The 17545-nt window shown below is 39.7% G+C and overlaps 1 protein-coding gene across 8 annotated transcripts in view; it reads right to left on the reverse strand.

Moving 5' to 3' along the window:
* The window catches only part of NEK1 (NIMA related kinase 1), a 174613-nt gene that overhangs the window by 90786 nt on the left and 66282 nt on the right, over positions 1-17545 (reverse strand). For 7 of the 8 annotated variants that reach the window (XM_057501650.1, XM_057501795.1, XM_057501737.1 and 4 more), the window contains one exon: positions 8858-8960. In XM_057501650.1, coding sequence (XP_057357633.1) covers positions 8858-8960 — 103 coding nt within the window. Of the gene's footprint in view, positions 1-2036; positions 2175-8857; positions 8961-17545 lie in introns of those variants that run through there. The other variant, XM_057501763.1, reaches the window with a different exon arrangement.

Below are 17545 nucleotides of genomic sequence, written 5' to 3' on the forward strand. Positions count from 1 at the left end.
ATTTAAAAAATCACTTACAGATTTGTTCAAGAGGAACTATGAGACCTAGTAGTTGCTGAAAAACATTCCTTTGATTCCCTCCAATAAAAGCAATTAAGAGTTAGCATTAAAACTTGTAAGCTGGTGGGGACTCCTTAGAGAAAATCCCAGAGACAAAACTATAGCACTCTTTTAAGAAATGTTGAAATCCCAACTCTACTTGGTGGCATAGAGGACAATATTACTTGAGAAAACGTGAATGTCAATGGCCTTAATTTTAAAGGAAATGAATGGAAAATGAAATTACAAATGTGAAGTTGATTTAGGAAGGAGTACCTTTACCAATTTATTTCATTCATATTTACCTTGTTATGGACACACAAGAATGATATAATAAAAAAATGTAAATATAAAATAGGTATTTCAGCAAGTATAAAATAAAAAGGTCAAGGGATAAAAAGCATTGTATCATAGTTAACTTAGCAACATGTTTTTCTCCGTTAATCACATGTAAAATAACAATGTGCCTTATGATCCTATCTTGGATTTAATAAAGTTCATATAGTATTAATTATACAACTATCAGAAAACTTACAATCCTCCCCAAATTAATTACTTTCAGAATTAATATAGACTTGCAAATATAACCAAAATTCCGATAAACATAAGACAAAAGAATTTTTACTGCATTTTTCAAGGTAAAATCCCAATCAAATCTTTTCCCACTTTCTACTACAAAATACAGATCTCTATTTTAGCTGGATTTACTTTAAGTGATCTTTTTCCAGTATCAACAATGCTGAGTTAAGGACAGACTCCTACACATTACAAAGGTTTTAATGACTTAGAACATCACTGAGTTACTGTTCTGACAGACTTCTGATAATGTTTTCAAAGTACTCCACGAGTTGTTCACCATTCTCCTCTCCCCACTCCACACTTCACCTTTCCAATTAATTAATTAGAGCTGATAAACTCTTTGAAGGGATGTCTTACTGCTGTGCCTTCAGCCCTTAATAATGCCTTGCATAATACAGATGTATAATACATATTTGTTGCATAGTATAAATAATTTTCTTAAGTGATAATACAATGTTTATACTATGAAGTTGCTATGAAGACAAACGAAGGCCAAAAAAATCAGAAAGCTTTTTGTAAACCACATAACATGCTTGTTCATATTAATGGAAATTATTTCTATAGTTACTCATCATCTCCTCCACAGCAGGAAACCAAGTCAGTGGCACTAAAAACATGTTTACTCTCCCCTCTGAACCTCTCCTACGTCCTCTTCGACAGTTTCCAGGCCAGAAAGGTATGAACTTACCTCTCCGATAAGACAAGGGATATGGATTTCAGGTAAAAATTAAAAACAGCACTTCAAGGAACTGCAGATAGTCTGGTATTGCTAAAGTTTAAGGGATGAAAAAATACATCAGAAGGACCAAGAGCACTAAGAGGGCCAGAGGGTGGAAGCTACGCGCTGGGCTAGAGAGGTTTCAGTCAGCCCTCCAAGCAATGAAGAGCCACTCAGCAACTTCAAGCAGAGGAGCAAAATGTGTTCAATTTTGCTTTAGAAAGATCAATTTGGCAGCTCAAGTAAAAGATGCATTAGAAGGATCCAAGATTAGAAGTAAAAAGACGAGAAGACCAGCGAGAGGTAAGGACCTCAGTAGGGCAGGCATGATGACCATGAGAGGAGAAGGGCACAGGCATTCAGAAGGCGGAGGTACGGGATTCGCTCACTGCCTAGACGTGGACCGGGAGGGTCAGGCGCAGGGGAAGGTGCTGACAGACGGCCTGGCGCTCCCGGTGACCGTGTCCCTGGGGCTAGCACACTCCTCTGGAGACTCCCCTTGCTCACTCAACTGTGCAGGCAGGTCAGACAAGTCCACGTGGCAAGGAAGCTCAGGTGGTCTTGAGGAACGGCGGGAGACTTCCAGCCAACAGCCAGCAAGTAGTTGGGGCCCACACTCCCTGAGCCCCAGGACATGAACTGATGCGCCAACATGAGTGAGCCTGGCAGAGAACCCTTCCCTTGCTGGGCCTCCAGGCAAGAAGGTGGCCCAGTGACCCTGACTGCAGCCGAGTGAGACCCTGAGCAGAGCACCTGGCTGAGCTCTGCCCAGACGCGGGCGCCGTCAGGGGATACACGCGTGTCGTTGAAACTCACCAAGTTGCAGGAATTTGTTACACTGCAAAGAAAAGTAATACAAGAACAAGAAGAGATTACATTTTGATAAAAAGGGTCAATTCACAAAAAAAACCCCCAAAGATTCCTAAACGTGTATTCTCTGTAAAGGGGGAAAAGAAAAGGAAAGGAAAAACTGTCAGAACTGAAAGAAAGAGACAAATCCACAATTATATTTGAAGACTCAACACTCTTACCGCAGCATCGAATATAACGCAGACAGAAGTGAAGCACAGATTAGGTACTGAAAACACCACCAACCAGCTGCACTGAACTGCAACTTACACAGACTCCACCCAACAATAGACACACTTTCTTTTAGTGCACATGGGACATTCATGAAGACAGATCAAAGCACAACCCGAACAAACGTAAAAGGATGGTGAACTCCTGCAAAGTGTGTTCTCTGACCAAGGTGCAATAAAACTAGAAAACAGTAACAGGAAAATGTACTTGAAATTAGACAACACACTTCTGAGTAATCCATGGGCTGAAGAGAATATTTCAAGGGAAATCAGAATACATTTTGAGCAGAATGAAAATGAAAATACAACACAGCAAAATTAGTGGGATGTAACTAAGGCAGTGCTGTGAGGAAAATATATAGCACACAATACCAGTATTGGAAAAGAAGATTTCAACTCAGTCATCTAAGCTTCAACCTTAAAAGACTAGAAAAGAGCAAAATAAACAGAAATCAAGCAGAAGGAAAAGTTCGTGAATATATTTAATGCTACTCAATTGGGTATTTTTAAATGGTATCACAGAAGGCAGGGAAGAAATTTTGTAGCAGTTCATGAGAGCAAATGCCACAGAAAGGTAAGTAGGATAAAGGTCTAAAATACTCTGGCAGGATGGCTCCTGCTGACCGGCTTCGGGCGACGGTGTGATGAGCTGTGCGCATGATGGACGCTGACCAGCAGCAGCCTCATTCCTTTGAGGGGTCTCTGCAAAGAGGAGGACGAGGCAGGACGGGACCACGGAGGAGTGTGGGCAGTATGAGCACACCTGCAGCGACGGGAGGGTGCCAGTAGGGAAGGAAGGCTCAGAGGAGAGAGGAAGCCATGGCTGGAACACAGAAGGCCGGTAAGTAAACAGAGCAGTATGGCAGAGAAGAAAAGGAAACGTGTGGGCTCCAAAGTCGGACTACAGGGACTCACTCACTCACTCACTCACTCTACTGTTCAGTGGCTGTAAAGCTTCAGCTAAGAACCTTAATTTCTCTGTGCCCCAGCAAGAAGAAAGGTGGGAATGTAACAGAATCCACCTCAGAGCCCTGCTTGGAGCGCTGGGCTCATACAGGCAAAGGACACACAGTAAGCTCCCAACAAACGACAAAGGTTAACAATTATTAGTACTATAATTATCAAACAGGACGGAATGCAAAAGATTACTTTTGAACAGAGGAAGTTATATCCCTTTCTGAGGTTAGAGAAAAGAAAGACTGGGTGTAAGCATGGACACATTTATAAGCAGAGAGGCAGACGGTGTGAGGATACGTGGACTCTCAGCCACTCTGGTCCGTAAAGTAAGGGTATGTGCATACCGAGGGGTGGAGGACAGAAGAGTGAGGACCACCACTGAGGGCTCAGGGAGGGGCTGCTGCCCGCGACGGCATGAGAGGGCCGCCGAGGGGGACTGGCAGCCTGGTGGAGGCCGGAGACCACGACTGCTGGGACACTGACCACTGCAGCGTCAACTTCCTCCAGCAATGTTCAGAAACATGAGTGTAAGAACAGGCACGGGCTGGGCCGCCCACGGTGAGGAGGGACGCGCCAGCTCGGCAGGAAGGCTCCCAGGCCGGGCAGGCCGTGGTCACACGGGCAGGCGTGAGAATGAGTGGAACTGCTTCTCAAGTTACTCCAGTGAGCTTAAAGGCATCTCTTTTGGGAACTACACAGTGCCCATTAACTGAGGAATGAATAAACCAGTTGCACATCCACACAATGGAATGAGAGTCAGAAATAAAATGAACAAACTACTGATACACTCTGGCCTCAAAAAACTATATAGCATATGACTGATAAGCTTATATGAAATTCCAGAGGAGACAGACGGGGTGACGGGAGGCGGCGCTGTGGTAGGCTGGCTGCAGAAGGACGCAGGGAAACTCCCGGCCCTGCTCTACTGAGACGCGACTGACCTGCAACACTTTAACAGTTTAAGGTGTACAGCACGCCGACTTGATATGGGTGCACGCTGAGACATGCTCACCACAGTATGCTTAGTTAACTTCCATCATCTCATATACTTAGAACACTTTTTCTTGTAGTAAGATGAAACTTTTAAGTGATGACAGAATAGTGCTAAGCCATGATATTTGTTAATATTCATCAAGATACAGTTAGCATAGTGAATTCTGTTGAATTTTAATTTCATCTTAATAAACCATTTTTTAAAGTTCTTGTTTGGCGGCCTGGGTGGCTTGTATTGTCAAGCATGCAGCTCCTTCACCTAAGCTGGCCCGCTGTCCCCGAGGTGGTGTTTAAAGCAAAGGCAAGGGGAGGGTGGGAAGGGAATTTTAAGAACTCCCCCCAGGCTTCCTGCCACGCCTCACAGCTCCACCAGGTGTACGGAAGCCACATAATCCCCAGGACAATGTATATGATGGGCTTTACCCCCATAATTAGGTTATGTTAAACGAGGTGGTTACCCAATGGGCCTGAGATCACACAGGCCCTTTACAAGCAGAGTTTTCTGTGCTGCCGGTGGGCGTGTGAAGCACACGGGGTCTGATACACAGAAGGTCTTGGATGCTGAGGTGAAGGGGCCACATGGCGAAGCCCTGAGCCTGGTCTCTCGAAACACCGTGGTGCCTGGTCAAAAGCTGCTCAGAATGTGAAACCTCAGTCCCACAGCAGCAAGGAAGGGAGTCCTCCTTGGAAGTCAGTGCCTCCAACACCACGAGGCAGCCGGGAGGAAGACCTCCTCCAGCCGAGCCTCCAGGGGAGGGCACAGCAGGTCTGAGTGCCATCTGCTTGGAGGCCCCGAGCAGAGGGCCCAGCTAAAGCACGCCCCAGTCGTGACCCATGGGAGCCGACAGTAAGCTTGTGTTCCTCTAGGCCACTGAGTTTATAGTAATTGTTACAGAGCAATAGAAAACTAACACAGAGTGGCAAAGTTTGAATAGCACCTCCACCTCATCATAAAAAATTTCCAACTAGAACTTAAAATTTGTGAGGCCTCTTACCCTTCCCACAGTAAACCTCAGCCCTCACTTTTATTCATTACCTCACATTACTATATATAGTCTTGTCTACCATTAGATTATAAATTACTTTAGAGACAAACTGACTGTTAAGCTTTAAAGAAATAACCTGTAGTTATTAACCTACTACCCCCAAAGTGTTTAACACACTGCCTTGTTATTAATAAGTGAATAAAACTATATATGTATATATACATATATATACATGTATATATATGATGCACACACCTCTATATAAATAGAAATTTTTCACTTTTGGCCACAGCTTTCTACAGCAAAGTTTTATGTACATACTTAGTTATTCAGGGAATGAAGAAATTCTATATAGTTTAACAAAACGAATCTTGGAAAGTCATATAAAAATCACTGTTGAGAGGCACTGCTGCTCTCTAAAGCATGCTTTTTAAAAATGGTAACACAACAAAATGAAAATACTAATTTCTAATCACAAGATGTTAAGAGTGACAACATAGCATCCCTTGCAAAACCTTATAATAGAGAAGTTGTTGTCTTAAGTGAATATATATCAGCATTCAAAAACAAGCAAAACTCTTGGTGGTCCCAAGAATAGAAGAGATCCAGAGATAAGGACAGTACACAGGATCAGTTTCAGGTAAGACCTTCCCAATCAAAGGCGTGTCAGAAGGGTCCTACTGCAGAAGGTGCACTCGGAGACCTTCTGGAAGCAAGAGCTCGGGAAGGCCTGAGGAGCAGGTAGCAGTGCCTCCAGCCGCCCCCAGCACACGACCACCTGCACAGCCAGGCGGTACAGGAAAGAACTCCAAACTTCCATTCTTTACCCAGCCAAACGACCCTGCAGGACTTTCACCTGCAGCCAGGATGCAGGAACAGGAACCAGAGCTACCCTCCATCTTAAATGACCAAAAGTCTGCACAAAATGTACGAAATGATGGTTTTCAGGCTCTGGATACCAGGCAGCCATGGCATGTGGACCCTGGGAGAAGGCAGACCACCGAGGCAGGCCCACAGCTGCCCAGCTCACTGCCAGGCAGGACTCCAGGCTGCGGCACAAGGACCGGGTCCCAAGAGCCTAGCGGTTTCCCAGGTTAGAGGAACGGCAGTCCCAGCGTGGGGAGCTGGAGCTCACAACAGTTTTCAGAACGGAGTGCCACATGGGCGAGGGCACTGGCGGCACCGGCAGGGAGGGATTCCTCCGAGTCTCCCGCTGGGCAACTCACACCGCCAGCAATACCCGAGGCTCATCAGGGCCAGGAGTATTTCATGCCCCCTACAGCCAGAGGGGAATGGACTCCAAACCCGCAGGGCATGGGTCACTCAGCACTGCCTCAGCGGCAGGGCCAAATTAGCTCCAGACTAAAGGCTGTACTGGGGATGCCCAGAGAATCAAGCCTTGGAAGACTCACTATTTCCAAGTGACTTAACAGCATCCCAGAATAAAGCCCCAACAAATTAAAAATTTTTTTAAATGCAAAATAAAATACACAATGCCTGGCATCCAATTGTAAGTTACCAAATATGTAAAAAGCAGGAAAAGATGACCCAAACAAGGAGAAAAAAAAAAACCAATCAACAGGCTCAGAAGTGATGATGACAACAGAATCACTAGACAAGGTCACTAGAACAGCTTTATAATTATATTCCATATTCTCAAGAAGGTAGACAAAAAGCCCAACTATTATAGAGACACAGAAAGTATAAAAATGACCCAAATAAACCTTAAGAGACAAAAAATACAATGTCTGAGATGAAAAATACACAATGTCTAGATAGAATTAACAGCAAAGTAAAAAAAGCAGAAGAAAATGTTAATGTACCTGAAAATATAGAAATATAAGCTATCCAAAATGAAACAGAAAGTGACTGAAAAAAAAAATGAAGAGAGCATCAGTGATCTGTTGAGAAAGCATCACCTGGTCTAATATATGGGTCCTGAGCATCCTAGAAGGAAAAAGAGTAAAAAACAATGTTTTGAAAAATTGGCTGAAATTTTTCAAAATTTGATGAAAATTATAAACCCACAGACCCAAGCAGCTCAATAATCCACAGCAAAATAAACATAAGGAAAAGTACACCAAGCGACATCATAATCAAACTGCTTCCAGTGATAAAGAGAAAATTAAAAGTCTCAGAGAAAAAAGACACATTCCATATTGAGGAAAAAGATAAGAATGACAGCAGACTTCTTGTCAGAAACAGGCATGCCCAAAAAATAAGTGGATGGGCATCCTTAAAGTACTGAATGAAAAAAACCTTTCAACCTGTAATACTATACCCAGCAAAAATATTTTTCAGAAAAGAAAGCAAAATACTTTCTCAGACATACAAATGCTGCTAAGCAAATTCACCAGAAGACCATACAATCATCATTTAAGCATGAGGACAAACATGTGTCCCAACAAATCTTGGAAGTTTGTCTCCAAAGAATTATCAGAGGATATTCTCCAGCATGAAGAAAAACAAACAGGGGAGAATGGTCAGCTGTATATAACAATGCTGAGAAAGCGATCTGTAAATCTTGATAAGTCTAATAATTTTTAAATATTTTAAATTAAAATTCCAGATACTATTAACATGGGAGACATGGAGCAAGGGAAGATGCGGGTTTTCCTCTACTATCTATAGGAAGGATACAAATACAGATCAATTCCAAATATTAGAAAAACATCAACTGATGTATGTTAAAAATATGAAGGGTGACCATTAAAAAATTTAACTATCTTTTTATGATATTAATTCAAAGAAAAAATATCCTGATTGGAATAGTTACATTAATTAACTCACAAAGATGCTACAGATGAACTTACAGTAGACATGTTATGTCTACTCAAAGTGTATGACCACATAATCAACCTATTTTATACGTGTGCACGACACCTCATGGGGTGCTGAGCTGAAGAAATAATCATCAGTTTTGTGAACAAAAGGTCAAAAGGCATTTGTGCATCTCTGTGTGTCAAGACTATTCAGTTTTAACTGCCGAAATCATTATCTAAGAGCTGTCAATATTTTCTTGGATCCGTGACTTAATTAACTGGCATAACTGGAGGCTTTAATATACTTTTGCTTCTAATATGCTTTTGAGAAAGTGCATAGTTACACATATTTATCCAAATGTTTATTTCCCATTTTTTCCCAATATTCTTTGTTACTTAAAAGTATTTAAAACCAAAAGCCTACTGGAAAAAACAAACACAGCAATGTAAAAACATATTTATTTAATGTAAATATCTGGGTTGCTATACCCACCTCTACTCTTTTTAAAGGAAGGATACAGTTACGAACTTAATGGATGAACCAAAATAAGAATAGAATTTCTCCCTTAGCATAAAACATATAGCAGAAGAGACGTTTAACAAGTTAAAATATACCACAACTTCATACTCTGCAAAAGAGTAAATGTTGGCAAAAGATTACAATTCTTTTCACTTATACCTACCTTACTCCAGAACTTCACTTTGAATACTATTACATTCAAACTTTAAAAAGAAGCACCATACCGTATGTCCTTCCGCCCGAGCCTTGTTCCGCCGCGCCTCTTGTTTCCGCTGCAGGAACTCCTCCACTTGCCGCGCCCTTTCCACAGCTTGCTGTCCCTTCTGCCTGAGCAATTGGTACACACAGGGGAGTCAGAAACTCTCAACAATAAATATCCCCCAAAATTAAAAATATATACATATTCTAAATATTTTCTTTGTTGCAGAATGAATATAAAGAAAGGCTGACATGAAGTAAGAATTTCCTCTGTAATGAAAAACAGGTACACATATATTCACACCTGCTACCTACATGTATTTCAAATAGAGGTAAAATCTATACTACTGCTCCAAATCTTAACAAGGTTTCTCTTTCATTTATTCAATTTATTCTACTTATGGACACATACAATTATTTCAGGCTATACCTAATCATAGAAGAATCTCAACAGTTTACAAGTAATTAAGTTTATTTCAGAACTCTATCAAATATATAATAACCTTGTTTAATCATTACTGAAGTAAAATTAAAGCATATAATAGCAATTTCAAAACTGAAAAAGAATGAGCAGTTTATTTCTGTGAGTGTGCAAAAAATAGAGTGAAAAGCATTGTTTAAATTCCCTGAATATTACAAGTATTAATAAGTAAATCAGCTTGGAGAGAAAACTAAAAGCACAGTTATTTGTTTTGACCTTCCCCAATTACCTTTCTATATATCTCTGACAATATAAAGGAATGCAAACATTCCTGAGCCTAGACTATAAATAAAAAAATGTCACTAACCAACGTGTATTTAATATTGAATATATACTGTGCCCATTACCGTGCTAAGTATGGGAGGTAAAACAGGACCAGGGAATGCAGAGCACAGTGCCAACCGCAGTTAATTTCAGAGGTGGGAAGAAAGATGGGAGCGACTGGCCCCAGCCCTGGGGTTGTGGTCACTGAGGCACACAAGCTCCCATGGCCACTCGTTAGGACTCTAAGTCATACTCTGAAAAATATATGACATATTGCCTTTCTGTCTTCCAGTAAGTTTAAACACTTACGATTTTCATGCCCCAATCACTTACTTTATATGATCTGGCAACAACTATTAACTGAAACATAAAACATATTTTAAGTTTGAAATTAAGCTGCAACAACTTAAAATCTGCTTCACCACAAAGCTATGAATGGTCCTGGAGTAAAGTTCGTTTACCTAATGTGGTACTTAAAAGAGTATCTTGTTCAAGTTCCTTCACTGGAGTTTTCTAGGATTAGATAATCTCCATAGCTGGTTAACGACTCTTCATCATGACCCTCAGATATGTGTGGGGAGCTACATCTTAATCTAGATGTACATCGCCCAACCCACAGCAGCTTGACTAGGTGCAGAACGATGAGCCTGAAGCTCCTCATGCCTCAGGAGCACACGTGCCGTCCTCCGGCAGTCGTTCCAAGCTCTGAGGCACATCTGGTCTACATGCTACGTGCCTCTTCCATGTGTCCAGGCAAGGCTGTATCCTAGTCTCCCAAAGCCTCATTTACATAAGGCTGGGCCTAAGGGGGGCAAATAAACTTTCAGAGGATCTGACGCTCAGGCATGTAATCCAAAACTGTATGCCTGACTGGTCAGTCTTTTTGGGGGGGTTCTGGAAGCTTACACTACCATCTGCAACTAGACAAAATTGCTGATTGCTCTGCTGTGTATCCTGATGCATCAACTTCCTTCATGATTGAGGTCCCATCCTAAGGTACTATGTTCAACATTTGTTAGTCTTAACAACTTCAACTGACATATGTTAACACAGCAGTGGCACAGCATTACTTTACTAAGAACCTGGTCAAATGTTTAATAGCTTTGATGCACAGATTTTTATACCATTTATATATATATAGTAATACCTGCTCTATTTATATGATTGACAAGTTTTACTTCACTGAATAGTCTTTCCTCAAGTTGATTAAATAAAGGAGGGTTTCAGAACTGGCTGTTTTCAATCACAAACTTAAAAACTGTGGTGATTTTTGCTTAACATTATTTCTTTTCTTATTTTATTAAACAAATACTTAGAGTGTTAACTGTTTGCCAGTATTCTATCTGGTAATGAAGATATAAAGATGTATAAAACAGAGCTGCAGGAATACAAGACTGGTTCATACAAAAATCAATCAAAGAAAGACACCATATTAAAAGAATAAAGGGTGAAACTAGTTTGAATGAGTCTATGACTCCTTGTAATGTTTCAAAACCTATAAACTGTATTTTTCAAATGCATTTCTGTTTACTACATCATATACACCAAAGAAAAGAACCTATACTCATAGTCTTATTTCTTCTCTCAAAAGTAGTAAAACTGCTAAACTTGAGCACAAACTATGTATTTGTGCTAGGCTCATGGGGATAAAAAGAAAATAGGCAATTTCATTCTTAAAATTGATTCTCTTCACTAAACATTAAGAATTCACATGCACATACTCTGTTTTAGACACATTAATATACTATCTTTTGAACTCCAAAATCATACCACTGAAATCACAGAAGAGTAATCTGGATTAATAGTAAAGGAATGATAATATGAACCACAAATATATAGTAAGAAATTATGAATTTGGAAAGTAAAACATGGAGACTTTAAAATAGGTTAAGAAATAATTATTCTGAGACAAACTCCTTTTTTATCCTGACAAGAAAAAAGGGAGTAAATTCTTTCCTTATTACAAATGCATGAATAAGTGGCAAGATGTAGGCAGGGTACAGGCTCAAATCCTTTACTGATGAGGAAATTAAAGAATTTTAAGAATGATTGTAAATAGATTACTTTTGAGGTGAAAACAACATAAAAATAGATAGCAGTCTAGGTAGCAGAAATAAACTGAGAAATGAAGAAAGAGTCCATATGGTTTTAGGTAGAAGAGCTGGGGTGGTACAGGGCTAATGGATGGAAAAATGATGCAACAGTTCCTTCATTAAGCTTTCTTCTCTGTTTAAATGCTATGATATCCATCTGACAAAATGGAATTATTCTCAGCTTTACTCAAATGAAATAAAGCAATATATATAGAGACACTTGGAAAAGTTAAAAGTACTCTAAAACAGATGTTAAAAGACACTCAATAGTTTTGTAAAATGGTCTTATGTGGCTGAAATTGTAATATTAAAAAGCTAACTGAATGTAAGTTTATCAGCTGTAACTGACAGTATATGGGAAATCTCTGTACCTTCTCCTCTGTGAACTTAATTTTGCTGTGAACTTAAAACTGCTTTAAAAAAATGACATCAACACAATAGTAACCACAATGTTTTTCATGTGAAACCTTCATAAGAGTGCATATCAATGATACCTTAAAAAAAAATGCAGTCATTTTTAAAAAGGCTAATGGAAGAGATATGTTAAGGCATAGATAGAAGCAATGAACTGGCCAGAGTTACTGATAAGAATGGGACAAGAAAAATAATTAATACTGTAAGGAAGGAACAGACAAATATGGGCAATCTACAATACAAGGAAAAGAGAATTTGAAAAAGACTTTGCTGACTACAGATTTTAGTCTGATACAGCTGGACTGGGGAAAAGAACTGACCAGCAGTGACAATGTTTCACACGTCGGAGTGAAAATCAGAAGTCAGAAGTTATGGCAGTGTGGAGAAAATGTTCTACCATGTCAATGGCCACTAAAAAGTACAAAAGAATCATAATATTCAAATTGGAGACCTTGAGTATTAACTAATCCAACCTCTCACAGAATCCAAGTACTCCTACATTCCCAGCTAATTATAAATATCCCTGACACATAGGCCTTCAAACCTCTAGCTTAGTGCTTCCAGTTTGAGGACACTCCTTGACTCCCATGATGGTCCGCCCACTGAACAGCCTTCACGCTGGGCTGAAACCTGTCTCTTGCTTCTCCTCGTCACAGTAACGCAACACTGTGGGAATATAAAGAAGTCCAATTCCTCATCTACACACAAGCCATCCAGTTCTTCTGAGCTTGCGTCTATAAGCATGCTTTCTTTAATGGTGGCTGACTTTTCCCAGCTTATTTAATTTTCTTCCTAAGTTGTTTCAAGTCCAGTGAAGTCAATATAGCACAACATCTCAGTGAGTCAACTTTGGAACCAAACTGTTCAATTTCAACTCCTGGTTTTACTGATAAAGTTATGTGGCCTTCAAAAAATTACTTATTTATTCAGGGCTTCAATTTTTAGTGTGTAAAACAGGGAGATAAACAATACTAATCATAGCATTGATGAGAACTATATCCCCCAATCTACAAAGTCACAGGAACACTGAAGCAGTGAAAACCAAATATTATCTGTTGGAGAAATACAGGGTCATGCTCCGCCAGCCTTTTGTTCCAACATCTGTGTCCATGGATTGACATATAACCTCATTTAATGACAGCTTACTTAACATGTATGGTCAATTCATAACATCAAGTGTCCAACACACCTCAGCAAAGCTGATCTGACACAAATTATTTTCTACATAAGCACATCCCAGCCTTCCTGCACTTACAGATACTAGACAGCACCTCTGCATTATGCTTGAGGACCACTGTAAACGATGGGATCACCCACAGAATGTGCAAACATTCAAGCAAGTTGGTACTAAGCGGACAACTTAAAGCCCGCTGTTTGTGCTGAAATGAGAGCAAAGGGCTGCCTTGCTCACCATCAGCCAGGGTATGTACATTGAGCAACTCAGATTTTTGCTGCTCTGCTCACATCTATGCATGACCATAAAAGCGCTGGGAGCAGTGATTGTGGGGTCACAAGTGGATTTTAGTAAGTGGGCAAATTCAGTCATGTGATCCATGAAGGAAGACTAACTATGTACATGAACTACTTCAAACCAAGGGGCAATAAAATGGGTACTGTCATACACTGGTAGGTTGAGCATAAATTTGTACAGCTTTTCTAAAAAGAAATTTAGTAATATTTAGTTAATAAATTTAGCTAAATAAGTAAATTTAATTAATAAATTTAGCAGCATTTCTTTCTAGAATCTTTGTCAAGAGTAGAACTGACCAACTCCTTTAACCCAGTAATTGCCCTTCTAAGAATCTATATTACAGAAATGAAAAATAAAATACAGCACAAAAATATTTAAAAAAATGAAAAGTTATAAACAGCGTATTATACTAGGGGATTTATTATATAAATTATGGTAATTCAGACACTGGAATCTTACACAGATATCAAAAATCCCTTGAAAACAATTTGCAGCATGGGGAAATTTTATTGTAAAAGTGTCAGATACAAAATCGATTTTATAAAATACTATACACAAATTTGTGCATGTGATTTGATCTCAACCAGGGGGAAAAATATGAAAAAAGAATGCAAGAAAATAGACCAAAGTCTTCTCTCAGAGTGACTGCCTGTGTAGGGATGAGACTAATTTCCTGTTGTTCCCTGACACCGCCCTATGCTTTCCAGTCTCTCTAAGGCTGACCTGAATCACACCGGCCAGCAGAAAGGAAGGCAGAAGAGCCACTTGTCACTTTTCTTTGTATTTCCTATTTCTCTGAGCAAAAGGGAGAAAAAAAAAGGTATAACATCTGGTTAAGAACACTAAGTGTAAGGAAGATGGCAAGGTATTTAGCCACTAGTATTTTTAAAATAGGAAACTCATGAGCAGTCCTGAACTAGGCAAAGAAAACAGGATTAAAAGGAGAGGTAAGAATGAGAAGAAAAAAAAAGAATGAATGCCTTTGAGTAAAACAAAACACTGAGGCACAAAGACAACAGCTTAAGGTTGATGGAGGAGTAAAGCCGTTGATCTGTGACAGTGGGAAAGGGTTCCAGGGTCTCTGTCAGTGAGCACGGAAGTAGGAGAATATCACACAGATGGTAGTTGCATCTTTTCCTTACCAATGATTACTAACTAGGAATATTTTTATTCTTATAGCAAAATATAATTATACTAGTTTGAAGGCTTTTTTCTTTTTCCTTTTCATTTACAAGTTTACATGAGAGAAGCAAATCTTTCAAACAGTTAAACCTGCAGATCTATGAGCATGGTTACAACTTGCTTCTTTTCCCTAATATAAACCACTGGAGTATATACTCTACCAGGATCTGAAAATAAGGGAAATAAATTTGACTACTCAATATTAAGCTGCAAAATCAACACACTAAAAAGAAAAAAAGCTGTAAAGCCACCCTCAGGAGATGAATGCTTGCTGAAAGAGGCGAAGTGTTGTTGAAAGGTGACCATACTACTGTGTATGAATAAAAGAACCTAAGGTGACGACAGTGGCAGAGGCAGAGGTGATGGCGGGGGAGACGAGGGTGCCCGAGCGGCTCCCTGTGCAGCCTCCACAGCACGACCGGGGACCACCAGGCCCGACTCAGGGCCTCGGGGCCCTTCTGCAAAGGCCGCTTCTACTAGAGGGAGGCAGACCTCAGGGCGCGAGAGCACCCACCCTGGCAGACCAACTAGCCCAGGCTTAGAACGGCAGCGGGGACCGGCCGGTGTTTATTCTCTGTTAGCGCTTGTCCACCTCTGGGCTTTCAAGAGTTGTCAACATTGTAAGAAACAACTATACAATCTTTACAAGTCCAAATTTATTTACCCCAAAAGGATAATCTGTATTCTAAGATTATGTCAACCTACTTATTTTCACAGTAAAAAGGATGGATTTAGAGCTGATCCTTTCTTTTTAATGAGCTTATCTCCAGCAAAATCAAAAGTTGCAAATCCTTAATCAGGTCTCCAATTTTATTTTATTTTGTACATCTAGTAAATAATTGCCAGCCTACATCAGGGCCAGAACAGAGCAGGCCTTAGCCAGGCAAAGGCATTCTGGGCAGAGGTAGCAGCGGGGTGCAGGCGCCTGCGCCTTCCCCAAGTGCGGGGGCAGACAGGCCGCGGGAGGGCACAGGCCGCCACCTGACCTGCAGCCCACTTACGGGCTGTGACCTGATCCAAGGAGAATAGAGCTTATCAGTTCAATTTTTTAAGTATATGCTACTTATAAATCTTTTCCAAGTGTGTATTGATTTGTCCAGACAGATTGGCAGACTTAAAAGTACATTAAAAAAAAAAGTACATCAAATTTATCACTGTTAAATTTTATCTAAATCAAGTTGTTTATAGCTATGGTCTACTGAAATTATTTTGTTTCCTGATCAATCGTATAACAGATTCACTATTGCTTTCCACTTCATGGAACTGTGACAACTATATCCTTTGAATATTTTTTGTACACTCCCCCTTTAAAAATCAAGATTTGTTTAAGGAGGACAAGCTTCTGAAACTTTTTTATTTGGATGACATTAAAATACTAACCAGCATCTTCTAGATACAATTCTTTAACCAGTTATTAAGCCACCTAACAATCTTTATATTTCTCCACCTTTTCTACACTGAGACATGTTAACAGCAATATATTGCTCAAGTTTATATACTCTCCTGGGTATCTAAATAATTTTTCACAATGCCTCTTGGCCAACAAAAATACCAAGCAGTTCCATTTTTTACATACTTGGGCCCAAACTACTTAAGAGTAGCAGTCTGTGCTCTGCCCACAGACACAGCTGTGTCTCCCTCAAAACTGTAAGATACCCAAGGCACTGTGATGCTCCAGGTCACCTGAGCACAGTCTGAGAACCAGAGTTCTAGCCGATAACCCGAAAAAGAAATACATGATGTACCTGACAGAATCTATTCTCTGTGAATTTATACTGCGGTCAGGGTGATCACAGTTTTCTCCTAAGACGTCCAACCTTGCCTGGGATCAATGTGAAGAAAAGCAGTCCAGCTTATAAAGTCCGTCTTTTGAAAATTAAATACTTGATAATCTTCAGTTTTCTACCAATTTTTCCTTTTTCATTTTCCTCAGATAAAATCAAAATAAATTCAATGGGCATATATGAAAGTTCATTTAGAACTTCGTATCATGTTTACTCTTTAAAGCACTCAATATTTTAAAATTTTATAACCAGCTAAATCATTAGCTCTTTAGTCTGATCACTAGTAGTATCTTAAGCTGATAAATCTTCACGGCAGAGTGTTTATGGAGTTGAACGCTACAGTCAGATGGACTTAGTTTAAAGCCCAGCTCTACCATTTACTAGCTGCCTGCCCCTGCCCCAGTTTTAAATTGCTGTAAGTCCTATTTTTCATCTTTATTAAAAGAACAGTATCTAATTCAAAGGGCTGCCATGATGAATAAATACAACTTGGTATATAACAAGTGTTCAATAAATATCTATCACCAACAACAAAAACAGTAACTTTACTATAACATAAAAAATGTATATTGTATGTTTGAGTACTGCTAAGCCCACCACAGCTCATATAAATGAAATGATAAATGATCTCACAACTACAATGGTTTAAAAACTGGAAATTGAAATAGTGAAACAATTATCTGATGCTCAAAGAAAGACTGAATGGCGGGTAGAGTGGAAGACGTAACAGATTCACAGCCATTGGGGACAATGCAACACTTTATAAATATATGCAAATATTTCAAGGTCATAATAGGAGTTGGAGCAAATGGCCCAGTGTAGCCCGTTATTTGTCACTTCAACTGAAAAACTAAGAAACATTCTGGAATATGAACAGTGTAATGAAGCAAACACAGTTTTCTCTATTTTCTTTACACTACCCACATTTATTTTAGAAGATCTAATTAATATAAAACAAAATAAAGCCTAATAAATTATATGCTAGAAGATCAATACTACGGGAGAATAAAAGCCACAAAATTTTC

This window comes from Manis pentadactyla, chromosome 1 (genome assembly GCF_030020395.1).
Source record: "Manis pentadactyla isolate mManPen7 chromosome 1, mManPen7.hap1, whole genome shotgun sequence".
NCBI lineage: Eukaryota > Metazoa > Chordata > Mammalia > Pholidota > Manidae > Manis > Manis pentadactyla.